At 50.2% G+C, this 11215-nt stretch overlaps 1 protein-coding gene across 2 annotated transcripts in view; it reads right to left on the bottom strand.

The window, feature by feature from the left end:
* Window positions 1-1388: 1388 nt before the first annotated feature.
* The window catches only part of TMEM104 (transmembrane protein 104), a 43383-nt gene continuing 33556 nt past the window's right edge, over window positions 1389-11215 (bottom strand). Inside the window, exons 9-10 of one of the 2 annotated variants that reach the window (XR_775135.1) lie at window positions 4063-4952; window positions 1389-3600 (exon numbers count right to left, since the gene is read on the bottom strand). Coding sequence is in view for 1 of the 2 variants with exons in the window: in XM_010579286.1 (XP_010577588.1) it covers window positions 4192-4952 (761 nt within the window). In the remaining variant the exon portion in view is untranslated. Of the gene's footprint in view, window positions 3601-3632; window positions 4953-11215 lie in introns of those variants that run through there. The other variant, XM_010579286.1, reaches the window with a different exon arrangement.

Genomic DNA, 11215 nt, shown 5'->3' with positions numbered 1-11215 from the left:
GCCACGGGGAAGAGGTTTCCAATGGCAAGGACACATTGGTGCTGCTTATGGGGAGATGGTGGCTCTGGTGAGGGTGGGGGCAGCTGGTTAAATCATGAATGGTACAACCAGAAACGATACGGGGCCGGGAAAGTGTTGGTGCCAGTACAGGGATGGCAGGGTGTTGCCATGCCTATGCCCAAGGATGCTCGACGGAGCAGCACACACAGCCACCTCCCGGTTCCTGCCTCCTGCCAGGGCAAAGTCGTGGCACAAAACCAACCCCAGGGTCCCATCCCACCCCCTGCACCAGCCAGGGCACAAACCCTCCAAGCCCTGCGCTGCACGGCCACGCATCACCTCCCCCGGGAGGGAAGGAGCCTGGTGGGGCTGCAGCACCTTGGGGAGGTTCTGGCTGGGTGCCGGCTGCTGAGCCAGTGGAAGCAGACCTTCGTCCCAGCACGAAGCTGCCGGGGCATCGCTACGGGCTGCCGGCAGCCCCCATGCCGACAGCTCCTGGGGTCAGGGCCCGACTGCCCAAACCCATGTGGGAAAAAGGCCTGTGAGCATCTTCTCACAAACCTTCAAACAGCTAACCCCACACCCCCCCAGCCCCAAGTGACATGCTGCTCCTTGGCAATGTTCAAGCCTCATCTAAACTTGCCTCTCAGGCTCGAGGTTTTTGTTTTTCCTTCCCTGGCCGTTGCTCTTCGAAGTGCTGCAAAAGACTGAATCCATCCCCGATGCCAGTTTGATCTCAGATTTATAGCCCAAGCCCCGAAATCCTCCGCTGCTTGTGAGGTCCTTCGAGAGAATCACAGCAGAAAGTGTTTATTTCCATCATAAAGATCTGTTTTAATATTTTAACATAAATCAAGCTGCGCTTTATGGTGATAATAAATTTGTTGGCAGAAACTGCCTTTGCAGCCTGAGGCGGTGGAGCAATTCAATTTGTTTGGTTTTAAGTGTAAGGAGACATAATTGAGAAAGGGAAAGTACAGATGTTTTAATTGAGTTTGCAGCTACCACCCAGAGTTGCAGGAGGCTAATAGAGAAGAAAAGGTGAGGGTCTCCATTAGCCTCTCCGCTTGCCATTTCTCCTTGGCCCGCAGCCCCATCAGTCACGGCCGTCCCCTCCAGGAATAGCTGCTCAGAGCATGCACGAGAGGAGGAAGCAGGTGGAAAAAGAAGCCAGACTAAACCAGATGTATAATGTGCATTTTATTGTTTTCAATCCCGTTTTTTAAAAACTAATTACAGCCAGGACAAGCATCACGTGAGAATCTGTAATAACGAACTGTTAGTGTTGACAATGGCCAAATAAAAATGGACTTATTTGTGATGGGCAAGAGGAGGGAGCTCCTGCCCCGCGCCGAGCCCGGGTCACCTAGCGTCCCCCGCCAGCCAGCGCTGGCTCTGCTGAGCCCTCCCCTTCCCGCCTTATCCAGTAATTTTTAAGGCATTGCTGTCATGTTTTATATGAAAAATGGTCTCTCTGCCGTAGAGCTTCTTTCCGTTAATCACCCCAATTCCTCAGATAGATTTGTTTTGCTGCTGTGCAAGGACAGCGGGTGCCTGGGAATTTGTGGTTATTTATTTAAGAAAGCACTCATGCTCCTCGGGGACCAGAGTCCTCGGTAAGGTACCACGGCAAAGGCTGGGGCCAGGATGGGAGCCCTCACTGCACCACTGCATCCAGAACCTGGATGCAAGCAGCTCTTAGAGCTAAGGCCCCTTAGAAGTCGCTGCCATGCACCGTGCCGAGGAGGAGAGGTGGTCACCCAGGCCAGGGAAGAGAAGGCACATCTTTAACTGTAAGAGATGGCAGGAGAGGGGTGCGCCAGGCTGGGCTCCCTCCCTCCTCCCACCCCAAGGAAGGCAGGTGGGAGGCTACCCTGTATGAAGTAGAGGGAGGAAGGGAGGGAGACCAAGGGCAGCACTAAGAGGGAAAGGGAGGATGAGAGGAGATGGAATAACGGAACAGCCCCGTTCTCCGGCTGGCAATGAAATGTGAAGGCAAGAGATTGAAATGGGCACTTGAAGGGATGGAGGCTGAGCCAAGTGCCTTGCAAAGCACGGGCAGCCTAGGGCAGACAGTGCAGTCAAAAGGCCTCAGCCCCCTCCATAAACCCACACCTGTGCACTTGTGTAGAGGAACAGCCCCTGCAGCCTCTCCAGCTTTCCAAAGGCTCATTTCATCAGTATTAAATTCCTCCCTCCAGCTCTGCCCAGCTCCCAGCTGCCTCGCAGGTGGCTCCCAGCTCAGCTGCCCCATGAATTTGCCCTCCAACATACCTCTTCCTAAATGAGACACCAACATCAGCTACCTGTAAAATAACTTGTTAATTTGGCACCGAAGATGCCACATCAGCTTCCCTGGAGCACTTGGGGATGTTTAAACTCACTAGCAAGGGCTGCCAATGCCTGTCTAGGATCAAGCTGGAGAGGAGGCAAACAGTCCCCCTGGATCCTCTCTAAGCAGCTCGGCAAGGACACAGTAGCAGTGCTCAGGCTTGAGAGGTGCAGGTTTTTGCTTTAAAAGCCATGAAGTGTTTTTGTACAGCTCCAGGTACTTGCATATTCCCCCAGGAGGAGCACTTCAGGTCATATGGAAACCAGAAAGTCCTACTTGAAAACAGAGCTTGATTAAAAAGAGCTGCAGTTCAAAGCTTGCTTTAGCAAGCGGTGACACTTAATACTGCAGCAAGTGCAGAGGGCAAGAGGATCTAATGTAAGTGACATGCACCTGGCTTTGAACCTGCTTTAATAAGGCAGGGGGGTTAAAATATTTCAGGTGAAAACTTTTAAAGTTCTTCCTATTATTAGGAAAACCCATATGATCTTTGCCCAAGGGTCTCAGAGCACAGGACCCAGTGCTGTTTGTCACCATGTGGTAGTACAGTGACCACCAGTAGCCTCAAAAGCAGAGACTCACCTAGAGCACTGGCTGCCTAAGGTAACAGGCAGCCCAATTCTCAGATAAGCTGAGCAGCACCAGCCCAAAGCCCACCTTAACCCTGTGCAGAAAGAGAAGAAGGGGGGATTCAAGGCTAGTTCCAGCAGGTTTCAGTTTTTGCTCTCCTAGAGCACTTGGGAGCTCTGCTCCTGCAGGCAGGCAGGGCTGAGCCAGGGCACTGCCGCTTCCTCCTGGCACGAGCCCATTCCCTTGAGTTAACACCCACCTTGTTTCAAGGCTAATTACCCAGCACAGGAGGCTGGAAACGCATCAGTGTGCAGAGCCAGAGCTCTTACAGGCCTCACACGTGTCAGGACTGGGTAATTAGCACCTCCCCAGCCAACACAAATCCTGACCACTGGAGTCAGGGTCTGGCTGGTTGTACCAGCCCTGTGCAAAGGTAAGAAAGGGAGAAGGGCTCTGCCAGCTGAAGCCACTGAGCTGCATGCAGGAGCCAAGGGAAGCAAGGCTGCAGTTTCCTTTCCAGGGGTGAAGAGTTGTATCCCTGCATGCGTAGGGGCATTGCTCTGTCCGGCTGGGGTTGCCACAGCACAGGAGAACAGGATGACAAGTGTGAATGTAAACTCCTGGGCTGGAGAATTCCAGCTCTAAGCAAAAGATCTCAGATCCCAGGCAATCCGTGGTGCACAAACAGGTTAATGCCTCTAGAAAAAAAAAAAAAGTAACAGAGCACAAAATTATTTTCTTCTGAATTAGGTCTACTCCCACCCTAATTTCTTCCTTCAACTGGTACAGGAGGTTGATTTGAAGGGTCTCAGCAGAAAGAAGAGACTCAGTTCTCCCAAACTCCTGCCAGATTCTGCACAGCACATCCCTGCCTTTGGGAGAAGGGACATTTAGCCAATTAGTGTAGTGAGCAGCCAAGGCTGTCTGCTCTCCTGTGTGCTGAGACCTGCAGCACACAGAGAGCCACTGCAGGGACAGAGAAAGTGATGCTCCAACAGAGCTGAAGGCAGAAATGGCTGGACACTGGTTAATCGTGCAGGCTGCCAAGGGCTCAGCCCCATGGCTTTGTATAGCGGGTCTGAGAACCAGATTGTAACAAGGCTGAGTCCACTCCATCCACACCCAAAATGGAGTGAAGAAAGTCTGTGTCCAGGTCTAACCTGTGCCACCAAGCCAACGGCCTGGAAACTTCCCTTCATACTGCCTCTCCCCCACTCCACAGTCCCAGAGGGGGAGCTGAAATGCTGAAGTCTCTGGAGCCCAGGAGGGAGCATGCCGCTACCCCCACATCAGAGTTTTGACTCGCTCAGGACAATGTTTGCAGTCACAAACACAAAGCAAGAAAAGCCCCATATGAGCACGAACACAATCCAGAAAGTGTGCCGGAAAGGGGAGAGGTGCTTGTTAACCGTCCCACTGCCAAAGACCAGCTGAGTGTCCTTCCGACTGCAGTACGCGAGGAAAGCCGGAATGAGATACTGTATCCCATTCCCAGCATAGGCTCCCGTGATCCCCACCAAGGACTCCAGATCATGGGTGCAGAAAGCCACCAGCACTGGGGGAATCAGCGTGATGGCAGGAAAGACAATCCTATCCACCACCCACGGGTAGGTCCCTCCTTCTCTGTGGAAAAGGGTCTTCCAGTTGTTGCGCAGGGTCACTGCGATGATGGGAAAGTTGGTGCTGATGGTGAAGACGGGGAAGAGGCCCAGGAAGTAGCGAATGAAGGCAATGTTGATGATCTCACAGTTGGTGAAGTTGAGCGTGTACATGTCCATGAGGGTGTCATTGCGGAAGCAGTAAATGGCAGTGAAGGACAGGAGGCTGTAGAAAGCCAGGATCAGGATGTAATCGAGCAGCACAAGCTTGTTGACATGCTTCTTCTTGGAGATGGGTGTGATGAGGGATGGCAGGGAGTGCTGGCACATGAAGGAGTAGACGCACACCCCAAAGAGATTGCGGATGCCCGATAGCTGGGCCACGGACGGGTGACCTTCAGCTTGGCCTCTGCTGATGCGGATGAGGGCCAGAATAATCATGAGGATGAAAGCTGGAGAGAGAGAAGGTTTCAGGTCAAGCCCAGGTCTGCACTCCCCACGACCCTCCTCCCATTGGCACCAGCAGTTTTGGCACCAGCTCTCTCTCCTGTTCCACAAGAGCATCTCCTTATCTCTGGAGAAGGTGGTACATCACAGGCAAGGTGCACAGGAATTAATCACGACTTGCTTTCAGTGCTAGTCAGCAGATAAGGGAATGGACTCAGGACTGCCTTTGGCAGGCATCTCCCTCCAGTCTCCTTCCCACAGGGACTCACCCTCCCACCCCCAACAGCAAACAGTTGCTCTGGGCCCTTCAGAAATGTAACGCTAACACGGCTGGCTAAGCCCACCACTCTCAAGGGTCTCAGTCCATGGATGCTTCTGCCACACACCTTGGCTAAACATCACCATTTAAAAATGGCTTAGAGATGTTTGAGCTTTGACCTCTAAAGGAAGAAAAGATTAAACCTGGCTGCAGTCAACCCCAGTAATATTCCTACACATCTGCAACTGGACTAATGTTTCCAAGACCTCACCTATGTACACAGGGAGATGCACAGGAGCAGCAGCTACTACCAAGCTTTCCTGTCCCTGTGATGTGTCAAGCACGATAGAGCAAGAACTAGCCAGCCATTTCCTGGGCAGGAGGAACAGGCTGTCTGTAGTTAATCCCAGGGTGGAGAAGCCAGTCTGGAAGGGACTAAAGCAGCACTGAAAGACTGCTATTAAAATTCATCACTTCTAGGCACAAAGTCTGCATGTCTACCCTTCACTTATGTCAGGGAAAAGCCTAAAAACATTTTACAAAGCTTATCACAAAATGCAACATGCTATGGACCAAAATGAATTGAGGAGATTGGGCTAATGCCCTTATTTACTCCACTGGTGGAAATTTGAGCCAGAAGCAGTTACTGGTAGACTGTTATTCCTAAATAAAACATAAAACCAGCAGAAAACTAATTCTGGTGTCACAGAAATCACATCGACCTGGGAAAGATGATCATCAGCTGCTGGAGTTAACAAGGAACAGGGGAAAAAAACCCTGCCTGGCAGGGCAGCAAGCAGCAAGATTTACAGTCTGGTGCTGGCAATGGATGGGCCGCTGTAGCTTGCACAGAGCTGTCTCCTGCACTGGTTTGAGGCATCAGAGCAGAGCTGTGAATTATCAGGCAATGAAAAAAGTAACAAAATGCTGAGACTACTACTATGGACAACTCTGAATGTCATAAATATAAATACAGAGGAATTAAACAGAGCAGCACACAGTCCTGCGGCCAAGCCCATAGGAGGCTGGCCACTGGCGCTGTGTGCCGGGCAGGCTCACGGTGGGGTGACAAGGACACTGCCTTGCTCTGTGCCCAGTACTGCTCCGCCTGACACAGGTGGCTGGAGTTGGGAAGCCCTGCCAGGGACGGTACTAGGAAAGATAGTTACAGACCAGTTAGCGAACGCCATCTCTTCTGTCCACAGCAAGCCCAGATTAACCTTAACTGAACATCACCTCCTGTGCACTCCTGGCACTCTCCAAAACCCAGTTTCTCCTCTCACAGCAATCCTCCTTTTCTTCCTGCAGCAAACACCAGCTTTGTGCTGAGCCCTTACAAGCTACACACCGCATTTCACCTCGTGGTGCCTCAGGAAACCTCTCGCTTCCAACTGTTTCCCAGTGACAGCGCAAGTCTTAACAGCTCTCCATGCACACTGGACTGATGACAGCAGATCTATTCCTTCATGACACCACCAGGGCCAGGCCACTTTGGGAGTGCTGGGCTCTATTTACTTCCCCAAGAGCAGTCACAGAGGGCTGTGGAAAGCAACAGCTCATTGCTCTGGGGGTGTGCAATTCCCCTCGCCTTCACTCAAGCCAGCAAGTGAGGGGCACTGTGAACACAGGTGCAGTTGTTGTGCCTCCTGCATTGCTCCCCAGAGGGGAGACACTTGCCAGCCATATCTGCTACAGCAAGATAGCCAGAAAGAGCTGTGTTGCAGGTGATGTGTCATTGTCTGCACTCCCCAGGGCTGCACAGGCTACAAGGAAGAAAAGAAGGTGCCCTGAGCAATAACACAAACCAGGTTAGGCAGCTCTGGAAGTATGCCGAGACCATTCCTTTCCTTCTCGCTTGGGAGAGGTGGTCAGCCTCAGCAGCCCAATCCTGAGCTGGTCCTGTATCTGGACTAGATGTAACTGCAGAAGTCTTGCACCTCTTCCCCTGCACACTAGACAGTAAATCTCCACCTGCTCTGCTCAGCAGAGTGAAGAGCAACCTATTTCCATCCCCCAAACTCACTCTCACCATTGGCTTAAAGCCCCACTTTGCACACCAGTGCTAACAAGACCAGTTCAGGGGAACTTCCAGGCTGGCACCCTATCCTCAGAGCATCTCTTCAGTTGGAGACCCACAGGCTCTCCTCTGCCCTGATATGCGCTTTTCTGGCAGGGAGCACTGAAGGAACAGAATTCCTGTGGATTCTCTACATGATGGATAGAAGTCTTTGGCTTAAGCAGCTAGAATTCATAACCCTTCTTTTTCCTTAAACACTTCTTGCAGAAATTAAATGTATTAAAGTTACAAGGAGTGATGATCTAATACTAAGATCTAAACTAGCACTGTTTCCAACAAGGCAAGCTGTGCTCCCCCTGCCCTAGCACTAGTGCTCTGCAGACGCATGATCCTTGAGAGAAGTGGTGCCGGGTAAACTGGAAACCTCCCTGCACAATTCCAGCCCCAGAGAAGACAACAGCAGCCCTGCCTGAATGGTTGTGTTTTCTCTCACTCCCTGCAGCAGAAGAGTCTCTCACTCCTGGGACCAGAGAGCTAAAACAATTGCATGCCAGATTTATCTCTCTGTCCCTGGGAGGAGGGAGGAGGCAAGCCCAAAAATGAAACTCTGAAACCTAGTTATGCTGGATGATAAATCAAGATGAAAAGAAGATGACAGACCCTGAGTGACAGGCAGCTTTGAGCAGACAAGAGGCAGGACAGGATCCTCAGGCACACACAAAGCTCCTGCTCACATCCTCCTCTACCTGGGACAGCATGCTGAAGAGAGAGTCACACTATACAATTTCAAGTCACCTGCAGTTGCCACACCAACTGTCCCACAGCGTTCCTTCACCACAAGGATCCTGGCGAAATCAGACATTCATCTGTTCCTCTACACACAGGACAGAGGATATAAGTAACATGCTCCAGGGATGAAACACCTTCAGGTACCACGACCAACAGCACCCTGAGCCACAGAGTGAGGTGGACAGCAATACTACCATGGACTGTTAGTAGGTTACATGAAAACTTTGTTTTAAGCCCTGTTTTATACACGTGCTTAAAAAGCAACTGAGGGCTTTGCTTGGCCTGATTTTCCAACAGTGTCAGACCCACTCCAAACCCACACACCACAGATAGGCCTGGCAGTCAACAAGGCACAGAGGACATTTCTTGTCTCATCTTCTCTCCTCTAGATGTTTGAGCGTCATTTTTACTGAAGGATGAATATCATCACAACTGTCCAACTGCTTTCCCTACAGACCCCTCCTCTCACTCTTTGAGGAGCAAAAACTGGCTCTTCTGAGACAAAACAGACCTTGCAGACAGCTACTGCTGCCTGTCCTGCTCAACTCAGGAGGTGTTGGATTCAGAGATAGGGCAGCTCTCCTACGATTCTTGCAGGTGGAAGAAGAATGAATGTGGATGAGCACATATCCAAGTAAGAGCACTTTGGGAAATATGAGAGTCTGAGATATTAAAAAATACATTTTTGTGAACTTTGATAGAAGCATAACAGAGCTGCAAAGTGGAGATAATTTAGCCATTCTAAGTTTAAGGATTGTTTTGCAGTCAGAACAAACACCTTTGTAAATGAAAAATGCTGTTTTGTACATAAGCTTCATCTTTCTGCCCAAAGCATATTGCAGAAAAAAAGAAGTCCAAGTCTAAAACATGGGGATTTTTCTGCCATCATGGTAGGTTCCTGGAAAAAGAACTGAAGCTCAGAATGAGTTTCTGGCTTAACCCTCCCTTGCATCCCTGGCAAGATACTATGCTTTTGAGATATTTCACCTGGTGCCCCACTTCTGTCTCTCTATTGGCACATGGAAAATAATGGAGAAGATCCTGAACTGAGCTACCCTGGGAAACAGGGAGGAGAGAGATGCTCTGTCATGTAATTCAGAAAGAGGTGGCTTGGCAAGGGGGAAGCAAGCTCAGAAGTGAGGTTCTGCAGAACCGCAGCATTGCATAACCTCTCTGTGATTGCAGGAAGAAGGGCCAAAGACAGATGTTGCCTCACAGGTTCAACAGTGAACTTCAACCTTCAGAGCATTGGTCCCAGTTACAACAAGGATGGTTTTAGTGGCTCTAGAAAGCATGGGGGTAGACAGCCACAAACTAGGGATGAGTAAAAGACTAACTGGGGGAAAAATAAAACAGAACAAAGTTTACATGACAACCACCTGTATTTTAAGGGTCACAAAGGTAAAGTCAGAGGAAGAGTGAGCTTGCACATCCATTCACCACAGCTTGAGTCACATCTTCGCCAACTCTGTCCCCACTCTCATTCCTCCTTCCACAAGGAAAGCCTGGTGAGAACATCACTGTACCTGCCTGCCATCCCTTCGAGGGATCCCGAGAGGCAGTGGCGTACAGCCACACCACCCCACTATCAGTGGAGTAGCCCACGCCTGGCTGCTCCCCTACCCCCACCCACAGCCATTTCTTTAAGCAGGCGCTGTGTTGCGCTGCTGACACATTTGCGGCAGGGCCATCCGTCACCGCCGGCTGATGGTGTGACAGAGCTTTCTTGTCGAAGCGGAGAATCAATATGCCAGGAAATAATGATAATGAATCACCCTCTCACAAAGCATGCCACTTGCTTCCCTTTTCATACATTAGGTGGCATGATGGATTCCAAGAGGAGGATGTTTTCATCAGTTTCCTGAGCCCATTCTCTTTGGAAGGAGGAAGATCTCTCCCCACCTTGACCTTGATCCTGGTCCTCCATCAAGCCAAAACACAGCAGACCACTGTTAAACAGAGGAACAGATCTCATTTAGTTTAACGTTAAGCAGCTCTTTCAAGAGAGAGGGCATAAAAGCAAGAGCATCTGCTCTGTACATACTGAACAGCACAGCATCATGTCAAGACAAGACAGTCTTAACTTCTGCATCCCCACCCAACAGTTGTGTTGTCTACTTCGCTACTGATGTCTTCCTAGGATGCTGGTGCCTCCCCCCCCTGCCCTCAGAGCCAACTGCCTTCCATCAGTGTTTTGGGCAAGTTTAAGAGCCTACTGCAACTCTGGAACTGCCAGGCATTATAGATGCTGTGGCATTTGAAGTATTAAAGCACAGCTAGAGTTTACCATGCTGGCAGAGCAAAGTATCTGAAATTAAGACATTGATTGTTAAATTTAAAACTCATTTACCTAGTTTCTTCTGCAGAAGCTATATCCTGTTACTTGTTCATGACCTCCAGCTCTCTGTAAATTCCAGAGCAGCAACTGTTAAATTACTCCAACCTTCAGAGGAGGTTTCTATATGAAATGACAGTAAAGAGGTTACATGAAAACCAGGTTTGCTCCATCAGATGTGGGAGCTGGAGTAGTTAAGGATCAGATTTGGCAATGACAGAGCCTAAAACAGCATCTCTAGGAAGATGAAGGATTTATGAGTGTAGAGACTGTAGGGAAGCAAGATGGATACGTTCATAGAAGACAGCAATTCTCTGGAGAGAGACGTCAGAAGGAGAAAAGGAGGGAAATTACTTCCCAGAAGAAAGGTATGAGCAAAAGTTGTGGAATATCAGTGTGGCTCCTTCCTCTAATGCAGAGCAGGGACTTGCAGGGTCAGCGTTAGCCTCGCTGCCCCAAAGCCTAAGGCAGGGTCTACATGGCAGGGGACTGTTGCTCATACAGCAGGGCAAGCACAGCCACATGTTGGGCATGCTAAGATCACAGAAGTGTGATGCAGCTTACCAGGAAGGCAAGAAAAAGCCTCTCGGGCACCTCCACTCCCCCTGCCATCTCATCCACTCTGCCAGGTTCGGCTAGCTCCTGCTGCAACTGTCTCAGACACTACCCTGGCCTCGGGCCAGGCAGAGCCCGTTTCGTTCACAAAGGGAAAATTTATTAAAAAGTACCACGAGGACTTTTTGGCTGTCAAAAAGCAGTTCAGCAGGGCTTCTCTGCTGTAAAGGCATCATTTCCATGCTTTTCTTAATCGTCTGGGGCAGGGTTTGCTATGCAGTAACCAAGATTTATAAGTAGCCTCCCCTACCGT

Source organism: Haliaeetus leucocephalus, unplaced genomic scaffold, assembly GCF_000737465.1.
Source record: "Haliaeetus leucocephalus isolate CR32 unplaced genomic scaffold, Haliaeetus_leucocephalus-4.0 Scaffold657, whole genome shotgun sequence".
Lineage (NCBI taxonomy): Eukaryota > Metazoa > Chordata > Aves > Accipitriformes > Accipitridae > Haliaeetus > Haliaeetus leucocephalus.
This window is presented reverse-complemented; position numbering and strand designations above follow the sequence as displayed.